The sequence below is a fragment of the Leucoraja erinacea genome, chromosome 2 (genome assembly GCF_028641065.1).
Source record: "Leucoraja erinacea ecotype New England chromosome 2, Leri_hhj_1, whole genome shotgun sequence".
Lineage (NCBI taxonomy): Eukaryota > Metazoa > Chordata > Chondrichthyes > Rajiformes > Rajidae > Leucoraja > Leucoraja erinaceus.
Genome location: NC_073378.1, coordinates 124046190 through 124065306, shown reverse-complemented (window position 1 = coordinate 124065306; position 19117 = coordinate 124046190). Strand labels below are relative to the sequence as shown.

The 19117-nt window shown below is 43.9% G+C and overlaps 1 protein-coding gene across 1 annotated transcript in view; it reads right to left on the bottom strand.

The window, feature by feature from the left end:
* Positions 1–5274: 5274 nt before the first annotated feature.
* Positions 5275–19117, bottom strand: part of svila (supervillin a) — a 350280-nt gene continuing 336437 nt past the window's right edge. Inside the window, exons 37-42 of the mRNA XM_055665020.1 lie at positions 16537–16670; positions 14320–14475; positions 10919–11062; positions 9998–10119; positions 9576–9731; positions 5275–6280 (exon numbers count right to left, since the gene is read on the bottom strand). Of these exons, the coding sequence (XP_055520995.1) occupies positions 6194–6280; positions 9576–9731; positions 9998–10119; positions 10919–11062; positions 14320–14475; positions 16537–16670 (799 nt within the window). The 3' untranslated portion in view covers positions 5275–6193. The remainder of the gene's footprint in view (positions 6281–9575; positions 9732–9997; positions 10120–10918; positions 11063–14319; positions 14476–16536; positions 16671–19117) is intronic.

Sequence of the window (19117 nt, the reverse complement as noted above, 5' to 3'; positions counted from 1 at the left end):
AGATGTCTTTGGACATCTCTATTGAATCTCTTGGGTCTTCTATGCTCTGTAGAGAATATCCAGACAATATAAAGAGAAGCTCTTCATTACTGTACCATTATAGTTAATCTCGTAGCTTCCCATCAATCTTGAAGAGTAAAGTCCTGAATAAACCACGTCTTCACAGGTGTTTCGTTTAGTTTCAGTTTAGAGGTACAACTCGTAAACAGGCCCTTCGGCCCACTGGGTCCATGCTGACCAGAGACCCCTGCACGCTAACACTATCCTACACACACTAGGGGACAATTTACTGAAACTAATTAAACTACAAACCTATACGTCTTTGGAGTGTGGGAGGAAACCGGAGCACCTGGAGTAACCCACGCAGGTCACGGAGAGAATGGACAAACTCTGTACAGACAGCACCTGTAGTCAGGATCGAACCTGGGTCTCTGGCACTGAAAGGCAACAACTCTGCCACTGCACCACCAAGCTGCCATGTTCTTAGCAAAGGGAGTAAAGGTTTGGCACAACAACTTTGAATCCTGCATTTTCTTATTTTTTATAAAGACAAGGATCAAGGATCTTTTTTTTTGTTTAAACAGCCTCGCTAACTTCTTCTCCATCTTTAAACTTTCTGCCTACATTGTGCGGCACGGTGGCGCCGGAGTGGAGTAGCTGCCTTTTAGCGTCAGAGCCCCGGGTTCAAGCCCGACTACTGATGCTGTCTGTACGGAGTTTGTCCGTTCTCTCCGTGACCTGCGTGGGTTTTCTCCAAGATCTTTGGTTTCTTCCCACACTCCAAAGACGTACAGGTTTGTAGGTTAATTGGCTTGGTATAAGTGTAAATTGTCCCTAGTGCGTGTAGGATAGTGTTAGTGTGCGGGGATCGCTGGTCGGTGTGGACTCGGTTGGCCGAAGGGCCTGTTTCCGCGCTGTATCTCCAAACTAAACTTGCCCCAAGTCTCCGCACTCTCGATAGTGTAACAGATTCTAAACTGGTTTACCTCTTTCTTCTATTCAAAAGGTATTGTCAATGTTCCATCTCAGTTTAGAAGTGGTTTATGGCCACCTTCATTTAATAAATCTTTCCAAGTAAAATAATTAAACATGTGCTTCTCTGAATCCTCTAACAAGTTTGAGTTTTGTTTACATTTTCTTTCAACCTTCAGTCTTCAAGACTGCATTAACAAGCCTGAATTCCCAAAGGTGACTGGAATAAACTATTAATCCAGGCAGAACATAAATTTATTCAGAAATAAATTAGCTTGGATTCAGCCACCTCACACTGCATAGTTATTCCTGGGATGTCAGGACTTTCATATGAAGAAAGACTGGATAGACTCGGTTTGTACTCGCTAGAATTTAGAAGATTGAGGGGGGATCTTATTGAAACTTACAAAATTCTTAAGGGGTTGGACAGGCTAGATGCAAGAAGATTGTTCCCGATGTTGGGGGAAGTCCAGAACAAGGGGTCACAGTTTAAGGATAAAGGGGAAATCTTTTAGGACCGAGATGAGGAGAACTTTTTTCACACAGAGAGTGGTGAATCTCTGGAACTCTCTGCCACAGAGGGTAGTTGAGGCCAGTTCATTGGCTATATTTAAGAGGGAGTTAGATGTGGCCCTTGTGGCTAAGGGGATCAGAGGGTATGGAGAGAAGGCAGGTGCGGGATACTGAGTTGGATGATCAGCCGTGATCATATTGAATGGCGGTGCAGGCTCGAAGAGCCGAATGGCCTACTCCTGCACATATTTTCTATGTTTCTATGTTAACCTGTTCATTGAGATCGCACTTTGGACTTTGAAAAATGGCGGCAAAAATGGCGGTGCCCGCTTGTGTAATACATGCAAAATGAATGTCATTGTGCAGTTGCATATGTGATAAATTATGCATTGTTGAACTAGTGGATGAATGTCAAATTAGGAAAGACTGGGTTATGGAACAAATAAAATCGAAAGATAACGAGTTTTGAATTGTCCCTACTCTTTGTCCCTAGGGAGTTTGTCCCTACCCTACTCTTTAAAAAGGTTTGAATTGATGACAAAGAAAGAGATTGCACGATTCCCTCTCTGGCCTCGAAGAGTTAATTTGTAGTTAAATAATCACCCCATTAAAAGGTACTTGCTTTAATTGCTCAATTTGACTTCCTACAGTAAGTTTAATGGCTAGTTAATGTGCCAATCCAACAATTCTTAAAAGGGATGCAATGGGTGAAATTCAATTTTCAAAAGCCGAGCACACAGTAAATCACTGCACAGTCTGAAGAAGGGTCTCCACCCGAGACGTCACCCATTCCTTCTCTCCAGAGATGCTGCCGGTCCCGCTGAGTTTTTGTGTCTATTTAAACCAGCATCTGTAGTCCCTTCCTTCACTCACACCGTAAATCAACTGTCTGGTTCCAAACATTTGCCACATGTGCACACTTCTTATAATCATGCAAGATATTATAGACAATAAGTGCAGGAGTAGGCCATTCGGCCCTTCTAGCCAGCACCGCCATTCAATGTGATCATGGCTGATCATCCCCAATCAGTGCCCGTTCCTGCCTTCCCCCATATCCCCTGACTCCGCTATCTTTAAGAGCCCTATCTAGCTTTCTCTTGAAAGTATCCAGAGAACTGGCCTCCACCGCCCTCTGAGGCAGAGAATTCCACAGACTCACAACTCTCTGTGTGAAAAAGTGTTTCCTCATCTCCGTTCTAAATGGCTTACCCCTTATTCTTAAACTGAAAAGAGATGGAGGCTGGAGTGGGAGAAAGCTAATATAAAAACATCACCAGTGTGGTGGAAGGACAATATTCAGGCTGGAGGCTTATGACTCTAACTCCACTGGTCATAGTCATACAGTGTGGAACCTGGCCCAACTTGCCCACCATGTCCTATCTACACTAGTCCCACGTGCCTGTATTTGGTCCATATCCCTCAAAACCTATCCTATCCATGTACCTGTCCAAATGTGTCTTAAACATTGTGGTAGGTACCTGCCTAAAATACATCCTCTGGCAGCTCGTTCCATCCATCCACCACTCTTCGTAAAACAATCACCCCTCAGATTCCTATTAAATCTTTCCCCCTTCACCCTAAACCTATGTCATCCGATTCTCAATTCCCCTACTCTGGACAAGAGACTCTGTGCGTTTACGCAATCTATTCCTTTCACGGTGTTGTACGCTATAAGATCACCCTTCAGAGAATGATTAGGATTAATGCTTCAGTGCTGTCTGCGTGGAGTTTGCATGTGCTCTTTGCCACCGTGCGGGTTTCCTTCGGTTTCCTCCCACGGCGGAGTAACTAAGTGGATCAGGCAGCATCTTTGGAGAACATGTATTGGCGATGTTTTGGGTCAGGACCACTTCTTCAGAGTCAGATGTCTAAAGCATGTCAGATGCAGGTTGGTGGGTCCAATTGACCATGTAAAATGGGTTAGAGTAGGAATATTTACAGCTATTTACAATATATATTAATGATTTGGACGAGGGAATTAAATGCAACATCTCCAAGTTTGCGGATGACACCAAACTGGGGGGCAGTGTTAGCTGTGAGGAGGAAGGTTGCTAGGAGGCTGCAAGGTGACTTGGATAGGTTGGGTGAGTGGGCAAATGCATGGCAGATGCAGTATAATGTGGATAAATGTGAGGTTATCCACTTTTGTGGCAAGTCTGAATGGTGGCCGATTAGGAAAAGGGGAGATGCAGCGAGACCTGGGGGTCATGGTACACCAGTCATTGAAAGTAGGCATGCAGGTGCAGCAAGCGAATGGTATCTTAGCATTCATAGCAAACGGATTTGAGTATACGAGCAGGGAGGTTCTACTGCAGTTGTACAGGGCCTTGGTGAGACCACACCTTGAGTATTGTGTACAGTTTTGGTCTCCTAATCTGAGGAAAGGCATTCTTGCCATAGAGGGAGTACAGAGAAGGTTCACCAGACTGATTCCTGGGATGACTTACAAAATTCTTAACGGGTTGGACAGGCTAGATGCAGGAAGATTGTTCCTGATGTTGGGGAAGTCGAGAACAGGGGGTCACAGTTTAAGGATAAGGGGAAAGTCTTTTAGGATCGAGATGAGAAAAAAAAAATTCACACAGAGAGTGGTGAATCTGTGGAATTCTCAGCCACAGAAGGTAGTTGAGGCCAGTTCATTGGCTATATTTAAGAGGGAGTTAGATGTGGCCCTTGTGGCTAAAGGGATCAGGGGGTATGGAAAGAAGGCAGGTACAGGATACTGAGTTGGATGATCAGCCATGATCATATTGAATGGCGGTGCAGGCTCGAAGGGCCGAATGGCCTACTCCTGCACCTATTTTCTATGTTTCTATGAATAATGCAAAAATGGATGCTTGATATGTTAGTGTAGCTTTGATGGGCCGGAAGAACCATTCCTGTGCTATATAAATCCATGACCTTTTAACTATGGAAAGTGAGGAAAGCAGGCAAAGGTTAAAGCAGGTTCGGCCTGACACGTTGCCTATATCCTTCGCTCCATAGGTGCTGCTGCACCCGCTGAGTTTCTCCAGCACTTTTGTCTACCTTGACTGCGGGTGCTGCCTGTATGGAGTTTCTACGTTCTCCCCGTGACCTGCGTGGGTTTTCTCTGAAATCTTCGGTTTCCTCCCACACTCCAGATGTACAGGTTTGGAGGTTAATTGGCTTGTTATAAGTGTAAGTTGTCCCTAGTGTGTGTAGGATAGCGTTAATGTGCAGGGATCGTTGGTCGGCGCGGACTCGGTGGGCCTGTTTCCGTGCTGTATCTCTAAACTAACCTAAACTAAACTAAACTCAGTGACTGCTGTTTAATGACAAAACTTGGATCTAGATTATAGGGCCTGTCCCACTTGGGCGTCATTTGCACGTCATTTACGCGACATCATTTAAGCGTGGTAGCGCGCACGGCGTGCATTACACGCGCACGGTGCGTGGTGACGTAGGCAGTGACGCGCGGTCGCGCGCAGTGCCCCAGGATTTTGGGATTCACAAAATCTTTGCGCGCAAATGACGCCCAAGTGGGGCAGGCCCTTATTTCACTGAGCAAGCAATTAAGAGTGAGTTGGCATTAAATGCCATCAAGGGGGGAGACCAGTGGAACTTGAACGACTGCCTACGATAGTGGAATTCAAATGCACTGATTGTGATTGTACTTTGATCAGGATCAATTGCCTCCAGAGAGTTGCAGCATTCAGCTATTTTAAGGAAATCTTCTTCACGGAACAGGACTCACCAGCTCCCCTTCGCTTTTCAGAATGCTCCGCGAACAAGCTGCCAGAGAAACATACCCCAGGAAATAAAAATCCAATCGTCAACTTTTATTTCTCTAAATTGTATCACAAAAAAAAAGGATTGCTCGGCCCGATGCGTATTATAAACAGAGACTCTTACATCCCCCAGATTACAAGTTCATTGAATGAGGCCTTTTCTTTCTGAACTGCTGCTTCCATCAAAATTCAGACATCTGCTAAGGAGTAGAAACTGTACACAAAAACAAGGCACTATACATTTTTTGTAGATTCACATAAAAAGTTACTTGATTTGCGCAGTTTTTCCATTAATTCATACCATAAATACATATTGTTCAATAGCAGCACTGAACAGTACTGATGGCACATTTCGGTGCCTGAAGACAACTGTATGATTATCAGAATGCAAAGAAAAATACTTGTTGTGCTGTTTTAATCTCAGTACAAGCAGACACTGAGCTATTGTAATTTCTGGTTAATGCTAAGGTCGTCTAAAGTGAATATAATGTCATTAACAATTTAAATATTTCATCATTAAACCATAGTCACTTTTCGTATTGTATTATTATATAAATATAAACTCTTTATGATTTACTATCTGCTACACACAAAGTAACACTTTACAAAATATATCGCCTTCAAGATACATAGATAGGCAGGATATTGTTGAATAGCAACTGTCGCTCTTAAGTGCATTCGGAAGTCCAACGCATATGACAGCACTATTTCATTATGTCAATACTGTTAAAACCCAGAGAGCTTCCCGTAACATGCAAAAAAACTGACAAGATTCCCCCCCCCCCCTCCCACCCACAACAAAGGCATCACTGCCCTGAATGTGCAATTTATTTGTAATTCCATGTTCCATTGACCAGATCACGGATGTTAACGTGATCTTCTGCAAAAAGCTCCAGCATTAAGCAAGTTTTTTTTTGTTCTTTCAAAATTTTAAAAAAATGTCCCGTTCGACAAATTGCTCAAAACAGTCCTTTTGCTTTCTTCAGCTTAACTTGTTTCCAGGAGGGCAGGTCACTGAATTCCTCTCTTGTCATTTCCAGCGCGGTCTGTAAAGGGAACACATCGCCAAGTTAAACTTCACTCACTTAGCTGCACATGGGGTAGAAAATATTGCAAAGCTAATAAACTAGAAACATTAAAGAGGACAATGGGGATTAAAAATTAAATAAACTAGAAAAACAAAGGACCAGCCCCAGCAAATTGTTCGACACAAAACGAACAGGAATCTGCAGATCATTTTTCCCGCCGGTTGCTCTCATTAGAATTTAGGCTGGACTGCTGTCACATGGAATTTAAACTAAACCTGGTTTTAACTGAAAAAATAAACCTGGTTTCAGTCCACCTCGACCTACCTGATCTCCCGGTTGCCGGTGGAGATCAGGTAATGGAGATCAGACAGTGGAGATGCAATGGCAAAGATTGAAAGGTCGCATGGATGAACTCCAGAAATTGTTCATCCCTGTCTGGGGAAAAAATGAACCTGGGAAGGGGGCTCAACCGTGGCTGACGATGGAAGTCAAGGATAGTGTTAAATCCAAGGAAGAGGCATATAAATTGGCCAGAAGAAGCGGCAAACCAGAGGACTGGGAGAAATTTAGAACTCAACAGAGGACAAAGGGGTTAATTAAGAAAGCTTGCAGGAAATATAAAAACTGACTGTAAACGTTTCTTTAGGTATGTAAAAAGGAAAAGATTAGTGAAGACAAATGTAGGTCCCTTACAGTCAGAGACAGGTGTATATTGGGAAACAAGGAAATGGCAGAACAGTTAAACAAGTACTTTGGTTCTGTCTTCACTAAGGATGACACAAACAATCTCTTGGAAATACTAGGGGATCGAGGATCTAGTGGGAGGGAGGAACTGAAGGGAATCCACATCAGTCAGAAAATGGTGTTAGGTAAACTGTTGGGACTGAAGGCAGATAAATCCCCAGGGCCTGATAGTCTGCATCCCAGAGTTCTCAAGGAGGTGGCCCTAAAAATAGTGGATGCATTAGTGATCATTTTCCAATGTTCTGTCGACTCTGTCTTTTGGACTGGAGGGTAGCCAATGTAACTCCACTTTTTAAGAAAGGAGGGAGAGAGAAAACGGGGAAGTATAGACCAGTTTGCCTTACAACGGCAGTGGGGAGATGCTGGAGTTGATTATTAAAGATGTTATAGCAGCGCATTTGGAAAGCAGGTGACAGGATCAGTCAAAGTCAGCATGGATTTATGAAGGGAAAAACATGCTTGACTAATCTTTTGGAATGTTGTGAGGATGCAACAAGTAGAATGGATAAGGGAGAGTCAGTGGATGTGGTGTATCTGGACTTTCAAAAAGCCTTTGACAAGGTCCCACACAAGAGATTAGTGGGCCAAATTAGAGCACATGGCATTGGGGTTAGGGTATTGACATGGATAGAGAACGGGTTGGCAGACAGGAAGCAAAGAGTAGGAATTAATGCGTCCTTTTCAGAATGGCAGGCAAGTGACTAGTGGGGTGCCGCAAGGCTCGGTGCTGGGATCCCAGTTATTTACAATATATATTAACGATTTAGACGAGGAAATTAAATGTAACATCTCCAAGTTTGCGGATGACACAAAGCTGGGTGGCAGTGTGAGCTGTGAGGAGGATGCTATGAGGCTGCAGGGTGCTTGGATAGGTTGGGTGAGCAGGCAGAAGCATGGCAGATGCAGTATAATGTGGATAAATATGAGGTTATCCACTTTGGTGTCAAGAACAGGAAGGCGGATTATTATCTGAATGGTGTCAGATTAGGAGAAGGTGTGTGTGGGGGGGGGGGGGGGGGGGGGGGGGGGGTGCAACGAGACCTGGGTGTGCATGTACATCAATCACTGAAAGTAAGCATGCAGGTACAGAAGACAATGAAGAAAGCCAATTGGCCTTCATTGCGAGAGGATTTGGGTTTAGGAGCAAGGAGGTCTTCTGCAGTCGTACCTTTTGGTCCATCTAATTGCCCACTTGAGTTGGTTCCTACTTGGTGAATGGAGATCGTGGTTCAACAGATTGTTGGAGATGAGTAGGAAGATACAGCATTGGTGACAGCATTGGCCAGAAGAGAGGAGAGAAAGTGAGGCTGCCAGAATGGTGTGCATGGGAAGAATAGAAGCAACAATGTACTGAGTCTTGTAGGAAGGAACTGCAGATGATCGTTTAAACCGAAGATAGACACAAAATGCAGGAGTAACTCAGCGGGACAGTCAGCATCTCTGGAGAGAAGGAAAGGGTGATGTTTCGAGTCGAGACCGTTTTTCAGACTGATTTCAGGGGAGTGAGAGGTACATAGATAAGGAAGGGTATATATAAGGAAGTGTAAGGTGTGAAAACAGGACAAAGAGAATGGAGATCAAGGAAAATGTAGAATAGATCATCGTTAGTTGGGAGAAGGTAATAACAAAGCAAACAGAGATAAAATGTAGTCGGAGACAGTAAGACTGGTCGGAGAACTGGAAAGGGGGAGGGGAAGTCGAGAGGAACAGGACAGGAAATGGAGTGGGTTTGGCCAAGATCTCAATCCATTATGGTAGAGGGGAAACTATTGCTTTGGAAAAAGGAAGCCATCTTAGAAGCACTGATATTATGAATTGGTTTTGCACAAGTATTTCAGTTATTAATTTATACAATCAAAATAATAATTATTTTATTTTCTGCGTGTATTACCTTCATCGGCATGTTAAACTATGGCAAGAATAAATTTCATTGACTCACCACAGTTAAATACAGAGAAAGAATGAGAGAATGGTGGACAGTATTGCAACAAAGGGAGCTACAATAGGTGCTGCAAGCAGCAAAACACATAAGTCTAGGAGCTGAATTAAGCATTTCGGCCCATCAAGTCTACTCTGCCATTCAATCATGGCTGATCTATCTTTATATATTAACAAGAGGGGGGCATGTTGGCGCAACGGTAGAGTTGCTGCCTCACAACGCTTGCAGTGCCTGAGGCCCGTGTTCGATCCCGACAACGGGTGCTGTCTGCACAGAGCCTGTACGTTCTCCCTGTGGGTTTTCTCAGAGATCTTCGGTTTCCTCCCACACTCCAACGAGTACAGGTTTGAAGGTTAATTGGCTTGGTATACGTGTCAATAGTCCCCAGTGCGTGCAGGATAGTGTTTGTGTGCGGGGATCGCTGGTCGGCGCGGATTTGGCGGGCCGAAGTGGCTGTTTCTGCACTGTACCTCTAAACTAAAGTAGGGAAGTGATCCACAATATGTGATATCTGCTCGAGGAAGCAATGGAAAAGGTATTTTGAATCATTAATGCAACTTAGCATCTTTCACAGCTGGTCTCCACACACCCTTCATTGCAGCCACTGTGAAAGGTGAGCACAGACTTTACCTCAAAGTCGTCATCCGTCAGGTAAATTTCAAGCTTCAATGGATCAACTCCCTCAGGCAGGGGCCGGGCTTGAAGTTCCTCCAGCGGGTACTGTGTCTGGCACAGCTTGTGCAATACATCCTCCACCAAAATTATTTTATTGCAGGCATCAGCTTCCTAGGATTTACAAACATTGGGGAAAAAATCAAAAAGATGAATTTTGAGCAACCCACATGGGCGACACATTTGGGATAGTCGGAAACATCCAATTAATAATAAATATTATTTATTAAACATAACAATATTTAAAAACCCCTACAGTTTATTAAAATGTTAAAACATATCAATATATTTTTTAATTTTAACAATTAAAATTTTAGATTATTATAAATTTTGGATTTATAATATTATTTTTTATTAAAAATTGATGAAATTCTTCACACCTTTTCGGTGATCTCTGCCACATCTTCCCTGTGCTCCCAGCTGGGAAACATGTTCGTAAACGTCAGTGGCTCAAAACCCGCGTGGATCAGGTAGGACTTTGGTGGTTTCTTTGGGTTCTTTACTGTGATCAAACAATGGAAAGTCAACGCATGTTAGACCACAATTGTAATTCAAATCACCCGCGACAAAAATTACAGCTTAATATGCAGGACAATGGGTATGGCAATAAGATGAGGCTCTATAAGGCGCTGGTCAGGCCGCATTTGGAGTATTGTGAGCAATCTTGGGCCCCATATCTGAGGAAGGATGTGCTGGCTCTGGAGAGGGTCCATAGGAGGTTTACGAGAATGACCCCAGGAAGGAGTGGGTTAACCTATGATGAGCGTTTGGGCCTGTACTCGCTGAAGTTTAGAAGGATGAGGGGGTACCTCATTGAAACTAACCGAATAGTGAAGGGCCTGTAGTGAGTGGATGCGGAGAGGATTTTTCCACTAGTGGGAGAGTCTAGGACCAGAGGTCACAGCCTCAGAATTAAAGGATGATCCTTTAGGAAGGAGATGAGGAGGAATTTCTTTAGTCAGATGGCGGTGAATCTGTGGAATTCTTTGCCGCAGTAGGCTGTGGAGGCCAAGACAATGGATATTTTTAAGGCAGAGATAGCTAGATTCTTGATTAGGATGGGTGTCAGAGGTTTATGGGTAGAAGGCAGGAGAATGGGGTTAGGAGTGAGAGATAGATCAGCCATGATTGAATGGCAGAGTAGACTTGATGGGCCGAATGACCCCTTATGATGAGGGGAGGGGGACGGGGGAGGCCATGAATAAGCAGCTAAAGAGAAAGCACCAATACTCTCCCTGGCATGTAGATTAAAGCCAGTGAACTCCAATAGTCATTTACAAAGGGGAATGTCACAGGTGTACCTTTGCAGTATTGTAACACTGTCTCCATGGCACATTTCCGGTCTGTATCCCAGCGGATGCGGGCAGAGCCTGTTATTTCATTTTCCGTCGGCCACCAGCCCTGCCAGAGGTATACCTCATGGTGATTGTCCACCAGGAATAAAGCTGCACACAGAATATATAAGCATTTTATACGTCATTGAACTGAAGGCTTCTTGAAACCCATGCTAAATAATTCCTAAAATCCAATGAGCAGCGGAATTACAAACATTAGAATGATCAATATTTTGGGAAGTCTAACATGGGCAGTGAATGGCACGGGTGTGGGTAGTGTTGTAGAGCAGAGGGGTCTAGGAGTACAGGTGCATGGTTCCTTGAAGGTGAAGTCGCAGGTAGATATGGTGGTCCAAAAGGCTTTTGGCACATTGGCCTTCATCAGTCAGAGTATTGAGTATAGATGTGGGAAGGTCATGTTCCAGTTGTATAAGACATTGGTGAGGCCATATTTAGAGTATTGTGTTCAGTTCTGGGCACCATGTTAGAAGAATGATGTTGGCAAGCTTGAAAGGGTGCAGAGAAGATTTATGAGGATCTTGCCAGGACTCGAGGAATAGATCAAATAGACGCACAGTCTCTTGCCCAGAGGAGGGGAAATTCAGAAACGGAGGACAGAGGTTTAAGTTGAAGGGGATTCAGAGGGGCAGATTTTTCACACAAAGGGTGGTGAGTGTATGGAAGAAGCTGCCAGAGGAGGTAGTTGATCCCGACGTTTGAGAAACAGTTAGACAGGTACATGGACAGGTTTGGAGGGATATGGGTCAAACACAGGCAAGTGGGACTAATGTAGATGAGACATGTTGGCCGGTGTGGGCATGTTGGACCGAAGGGCCTGTTTCCACGCTGTAAGACTCTATAGAACAATTATTTGTTAAAAAGTTCAACAAAACAATTTAAACAATTTAAATTGTAAGCAGATTTAAACTTTCTATTTCTTCTGAAAGCAATCCGGCTACTTATCAAATTCAATGTTTTGAAACTGCAAGGGTGATCTATTTTAATGAAAATTCCTGCCTTAATTATTCTTACAAAACTGCACTATAAACCTCTAAGATAAACAAACTTTTACAACTAAACAACACACGGCGGAATATATGACGTGAATAAATTATGATTTATATTACGTTATGGGATGTTCAAGTATTTTCCAGATTGGTTTCATTTTAACAATTGTGCATTTGTGTCTTTCAGCCAATTATTGAAATCTGATACGGTTACTTTATGGTATTTTTTCAAAGTTAAATCCAGTTCTTCCAATGAATTGCAGTGCTTATTTCTGAGCTGTAATTCATTCGCAAAGGCAGATAATTTGATATAACAGTTTTCAAAAATACACCCGTGACTAATCCCCATTCATTCCGAGTAGCAGCAGATGGATCTCAGAATCTAAAGATGTAAGATATTATGAATGCCCATTGATTTAATGCAACGTTGTACATAGCCTCATTTTTAAAAAATGGGCTTCTTTGGGTCGTTGACTCTTCACAATGTTCTAGAATGTTCTGGAGCTGGAGCTCAAAACTATCAAAACAGAAGTGAAAAATTGATTTCCCCCACAAAAGGAGGGTTCTCGGATGACAGCCAACTATGATCGGCCTATGTGTTAGCATGTGATGATGGTACTATTCACCTTGAGATGCACCATGTAAAAATGCCTTCACAGAGAGATTAAACATTAATATTTACCACCTTTCCAATGCATTTATTAGCATTATGCTGCTAATAAATACATCACATGAATAGAAAGCTTACATTGTGAAAGGTCTATTTGGATCCTTGCAGTAGTTTCCTTTACATTCCATCTGCGTTATCATAAATATTGAACAGCACAGCTCAGGAGCAGGCCCTTTGGCCCACAATGTCTGTGCGGAAATAAGCACTTCGGCCCACCGAGTTCGCACGGACCAGTGGATCCCGCACACTTACACTATCACACACACACACACAGCACACACACACACACACACACACACACACACACACACACACACACACACACACACACACACACACACACACACACACACACACACACACACACACACACACACACACACACACACACACACACACACACACACGGGACAATTTACATTTATACCAAACCAATTAACCTATAAACCTGTTTGTCTTTGGAGTGTGGGAGGAAACCGAAGATCTCAGAGTAAATCCCCGCAGTCCGTACAGACAGCACCCGTAGTCGGGATCGAACCCGGGTCTCTGGCGCTGTAAGGCGGCATCTGTACCACTGCGCCACCGTTCCGCTCTAGAGGTGGCTCTCTAAAAGCCTTTCAGTATTTCAGCAAAACATCAAAATATCCATCCCCCATCTCCCCCCCCCACGCATCCTGTAAGTCAGCTGAATCTGAAACATCTTCCCACCAAACATCAGCTACAATGTTGTCTTGCATGGTTTGTCTATATTCTCTGCCAAGCAGAGCTAATCATATTACCTACCATTCCATTCCCAATTAGCTGGGCCTTTCAAAAAGAATCAGTTGAAACGACACCAACTATTTTCTGTTCTGAGCCTAAATAACAAAATTGGATAGACACAAAATGCTGGAGTTAAGCCCCTGTCCCACTTACGTGTCCTTGGCACGCTAATTACGCGACCTCGTGGTCGCGTTGTGGCGCGACGGTCCCGCGCGACTTCATGCGTCCGCACAGCCGTCTGCAGCGCATGACGTCATTTGAAGATGGACACAAAATGCTGGAGTAACTCAGCAGGACCGGCAGCATCTCTGGAGATAAGCAATGGGTGATGTTTCGGGTTAGTCTGAAAGAAGGGTCTTGACCCGAAAAGTCATCCATTGCTTCTCTCCAGAGATGCTGCCGGTCTCGCTGAGTTACTCCAGCATTTTGTGCCTATTTTCAATTTTCTTGGCCCCGCTTTGGGAGTAGGTTGGGGCGGATCCGGACGGCAACGGCCGTGAGCCCCAGGCCGAGCTCGGCGATCGTTTGGCTGCTTCTGCTGCTGATGGAGGTGAGATGTTGCGTCGCGCCAGGGTCTTGGGCCTGTCCCAACTCCATACCCCTCCGCGCTTCTCAGTGGAACCAGTCCCGCGTGGCCACAAGATGGTCGCGTAATTTGCGTGCCAAGGACACGTAAGTGGGACAGGGCCTTAACTCAACGGGACAGGCAACATCTCTGGAGAGAAGCAATGGGTAATGTTTCGGGTCGAGACCCTTCTTCGGACCTGAAACGTCACCCATTCCTTCTCTCCAGAGATGCTGCCTGTCCCGCTGAGTTACTCCAGCATTTGGTGTCTATCTACGGTTTAAAACCAGCATCTGCAGTTCCTTCCTGACCAAATTGGGTAAGTCTTTGTGGCATTGAGATGCTGCTGCATAGATCAACTAACCTGGCTGTGGAGCCGTGTACAGATCTTCTTGCAAAAATGGCATTGAATTCACCATATCAGGATTTCTTGCAGGATACAAGTACTCGGTGGCAATGAATTCTCCAGATGAGCTACTGAGGAGAAAGAGTCGAGGAGTGAAGTTGAATTTTCCAGGATCTGTGAACAAAATAGTGCGTTTTAGTTTTCAACCTCAACAGGTAGAAATTATCATTTTTTAAATAAAACCCATGGACATTCTAAACGCAAGGCTAATGAGGGTGAGAGAGCACATGTAACGAAAATAGAGAATGAACCATCCCAACATGGTGCATTTTGAGGCAAAAATCTCAATCTCAAAATCTATTCGTGCCTACTATATTCCGTTGTGCTGATGCAAAGCAAGAATTTCATTGTCCTATCTGGGACATAAGACAATAAACTCTCTTGACTTGTCTCTTCAAGGTGTCCAAATTATTTTAGTGCTGGCAATAAGTTTGCAAAAGTGAAGGAACAAATTATTATCATTTTCAGCAATTTTGAGTGTGGGGAGTCAATTCTGCTCACATTAAAATAGCATTTTGTACCTTTAAGGGCCTGTCCCATGTCGGCGATTTTTTTCGGCGACTGTCATAGTCGTAGCAGGTCGCTGAAAAACCGGCGACTGGATTAATGGGTAGGCGATTTTTTTTAGGCGACTGCCGGCGAATACGGCATTGGAACTCACCGAAGTTAGCACCGGTGACAACCGACGACATCCTGTCGACAACTGACGACTGCCTACATTAACCTGATGACAACTTAAGACAGCACCTACGTCAAGCTACGCTCATTTGACATCAAACACAAGGTCGCCGAAAAACTGTCAACATGTTGAAAAATTTTCGGCGACGATTAAGACGTTACGACTCTTTGGGCGACCGAGGAGACTAATCACGATCGTACAGGCGACACCCCGTCGGCCGCATAGTCTCCTGCAGTCTCCTAAGTGGGACAGGCCCTTTAATCTTCATCTTAGCAACTGGACAGTACAATGTTTCATCCAGTGCACGGCATCAATAATAGGCAAGCACTCCGTCCCCAATTCAGAGCAGCTGGTTTGGATTCACAACGTACTGATGTCACCCTCGTCTGTGCTGGACTGTTGACTTGTGTTTGACTATGTACCGCTATGCAGCACCTTGGAGCATCTCACTTACTTTAAATAAAAGGTGCTATAAAAATTGCAATTTCTATTTATTTTCAAATGTGATCCCGAGCTTGAAGGCAATGTGACCCTAGCTTTCCAAAGCTGCTAGGTATTAATATGGCAAATTTAATGTACTGAATTCACGTGTGTGTGTGTGTGTGTGTGTGTGTGTGTGTGTGTGTGTGTGAGAGATTGTGTGTGTGTGTGTGTGTGATTGTGTGCGCGTGTGTGTGTGTGAGAGAGAGTTTGTGTGTGTGTGTGTGTGTGTGTGTGTGTGTGTGTGTGTGTGTGTGTGTGTGTATGTGCGTGGATGTGTGTGTGTGTGTGTGTGTGTGTGATTGTGTGAGAGAGAGAGATTGTGTGTGTGTGTGTGTGATTGTGTGATTGTGTGTGTGTGTGTGTGTGTGTGTGAGAGAGATTGTGTGTGTGTGTGTGTGTGTGAGAGTGAGAGAGATTGTGTGTGTGTGTGTGTGTGTGTGTGTGTGTGTGTGTGTGTGTGTAAAATCAAATATTTATTAATATATTTCTTAAATATATATTTAATGTTCTAATTCCATATGTATTATATACCTACATTATATATACACATTATATGTATTTGGAATTAGTACATTAAATATATATATATATTTAATTAATTATAACACATTAATAAATAGATGATTAATAAATAAATGAATAAATATATATGCATACATTGTACTCTATAACTAACATTTGATCAGAATAGAATTAAAGCTCAATGTATATCTATATGTATATTCAAGATTTCATAACTTAAATTAAAATTAAATTAAATTAAATTAAAAGTTACATTCTCCATCATCAACACCCTCTAGTAGTTTGTGCACATACCTTGCTAGATTTGATATTGTGATAATAATGGGTCCAACGTCTACACTAGTGCACTGAGCTTGTTTATTTTTGCTTCCCTCCCGCCATTATCAATCAAAAAACAATTGAGACGGCAACAGGGGAAAACTGATTTACTCCTGAATCCCATCAATTTTGATCCTTGGATGTACTTCCCATTATGGGAGCTGACGGGTTACCTTGCAACATGCAGTCGTAGGCTTTACGATCTCTCCGTCCCAACGCCTCAAAGAAGGCCACAGCTTCAGACCCTTCTTCACATTCATGTATGGTGATGTTGCTACTACTGTGCAGGCCCGTCTCCAGTGGACATCTGAACAAGAAAACACAGAAACTCTGGGATCCATTTTCATTAAAAAACTCACTGGTTCAATTCCATCTGCAGAACATGGGCGGCACGGTGGCGCAGCGGTAGAGTTGCTGCCTCACAGCTCTTGCAGTGCCAGAGACCCGGGTTCCAACCAGACTACGGGTGCTGAATGTACGGAGTTTGTAGGTTCTCCCCGTGACCTGCGTGGGTTTTCTCCAAGATCTTCGGTTACCTCCCCACACTCCAAAGACGTACGGGTTTGAACGTTAATTGGCTTGGTGTAAATTGAAATTGCCCCTAGCGTGTGTCAATGTGCGGGGAACGTTGGTCGGCGGGACTAGGTCGGCCGAAGGGCCTGTTCCCATGCTGTATCTCTAAACTAAACTAAACTACAACGAGGGCATGTCAGTGTGGGGTAGTCTCCCAAAGGGTAAATACATATACAAAATCAGTTGAAGAAATATCATAGCATTATATAGAACCATTCACAACACTTCATCGTCCCATGGCAAATTAGAGGGCAGCACTGCGGCACATTTAGTGGAGCTTCAGTCTGAAGAAGGGTCTCGACCTGAAACGTCACCCGTTCCTTCTCTCCAGAGATGCTGCCTGGCCCGCTGAGTTACTTCAGCATTTAGTGTCTATCTTCGATGTAAACTAGCATTTGCAGTTCCTTCGTACACAATACCAAGTGTTATCTCACCAACCTCCTATACAACTGTAATAAAGTCCCAGCCTTACAGTTTCAGTGATCTGGACTCATTCTGAAGAAGGGTCTCGACCCCAAAACGTCATCCATTCTTTCCCTCCAGAGATGCTGCCTGTCGCACTGAGTTGCTCCAGCATTTTGTGTCTATTTACTAGTGTAAACCAGCATCTGCAGTTCCTTCCTGCACATCTGGATTCAATAACTGTCTGTGTGGAGTTTGCATGTTTTCCGTGTGAGGATTTTCTTCAGGTCCTCCAGTTTCCTCCCACACTCCATAAACGTATGGAGAAGTGGAAAAGTGATACAATCTGGGTCGAGTTAACGGGGATGTGGGATGTGTAAAATGGGATGAGTGTAAGATCAGCATAGATGGTTGTTGGACGGTCAGTGTGGGCCGCTTTCCACGCTGGATATCTAAACTAAATGATAATCAAATCTTTCAGACTTCCCTCAACATCAATTTGCCTCTTGCATCCAATGCAACCTAAAATCTCCAATTAAAGGATGTGAAATGTAAGTCACAGTGACACAGCAGGATGATAATCGGTCTGAAATTAATTCAATAATTAAGCAGCTCGTTAATTTTCTTGTAATATCAACCAATTTAGGTGGTAATGTTTGCACTTTGTGTAAACAGCTATTTTATTGTAAGCGGAACAGTTAGTACTTGGGATAATTAACGATTATTTGGAATTGAGCAGAAGCTGAAATTGATAAGCCATATTAAATCTGATGATACCTCCAGGTCAGAGCATTTCCTAAACTGGCTCCACTGCTGTTTATCAGCCTCAAATAAGATACAGGGTGAGCTAGTCATTTGGATTTGAAATTGGCTTGGAAGAAAATAGATCAACGGGTAGTTTTTATTTAGCTTTTAGAGATACAGCGTGGAAACAGGCCCTGTGGCCTATCGTGCCCAAACCAACCATCGATCGCCCATTCACACTTGTTCTATGTTAATCCACTTTTGCGTCCACTCCCTACACACTCGGGGCAATTTGCAGAGATTTACGGCAATTAACCCGCACACCCGCACGCCTTTGTGATGAGGGAGGAAACTGAGGCACCCAGAGGAAACTTGCGCAGCCACAGGGAGAACGTGCAGACTCCACACAGACAGTGCCCGAGGTCAGGGTCGACCTGGTGTCTCAGATGCTGTGAGGCTGCACCAACTGCGTCACTGTGCCGCTCTGTTGTAGAGGGTTGCTTCTCTGGTTGGAGGCTGAGACCGGCAGAGTGCTGCAGGGCTTGGTGTTGGCTCTGCTGTTGCTTGTTAGATACATTAACGATTTGACATGAAGGGTCACGTCAAAATAAGTGGTGTAGTAGGCAGTGAGGAAGGCAAACTAAGTTTACATCAAGATCTTGATCATTTGGGAAGATGTGCACTTTGCTATGTCAAATCATCTTAAGATTGTTAAGGGTTTGGACACACTAGAGGCAGGAAATATGTTCCCGAAGTTGGGGGAGTCCAGAAACAGGGGCCACAGTTTAAGAATAAGGGGTCGGCCATTTAGAATGGAGGTGATGAAACACTTTTTCTCACAGAGAGTTGTGAGTCTGTGGAATTCTCTGCCTCGGAGAATGAGGCCGGTGGAGGCCGGTTCTCTGGATACTTTCAAGAGAGAGCTAGATAGGGCTCTTATAAATAGCGGAGTCAGGGGATATGGGGAGAAGGCAGGAACGGGGTACTGATTGGGGATGATCAGCCATGATCATATTGAATGGCGGTGCTGGCTCG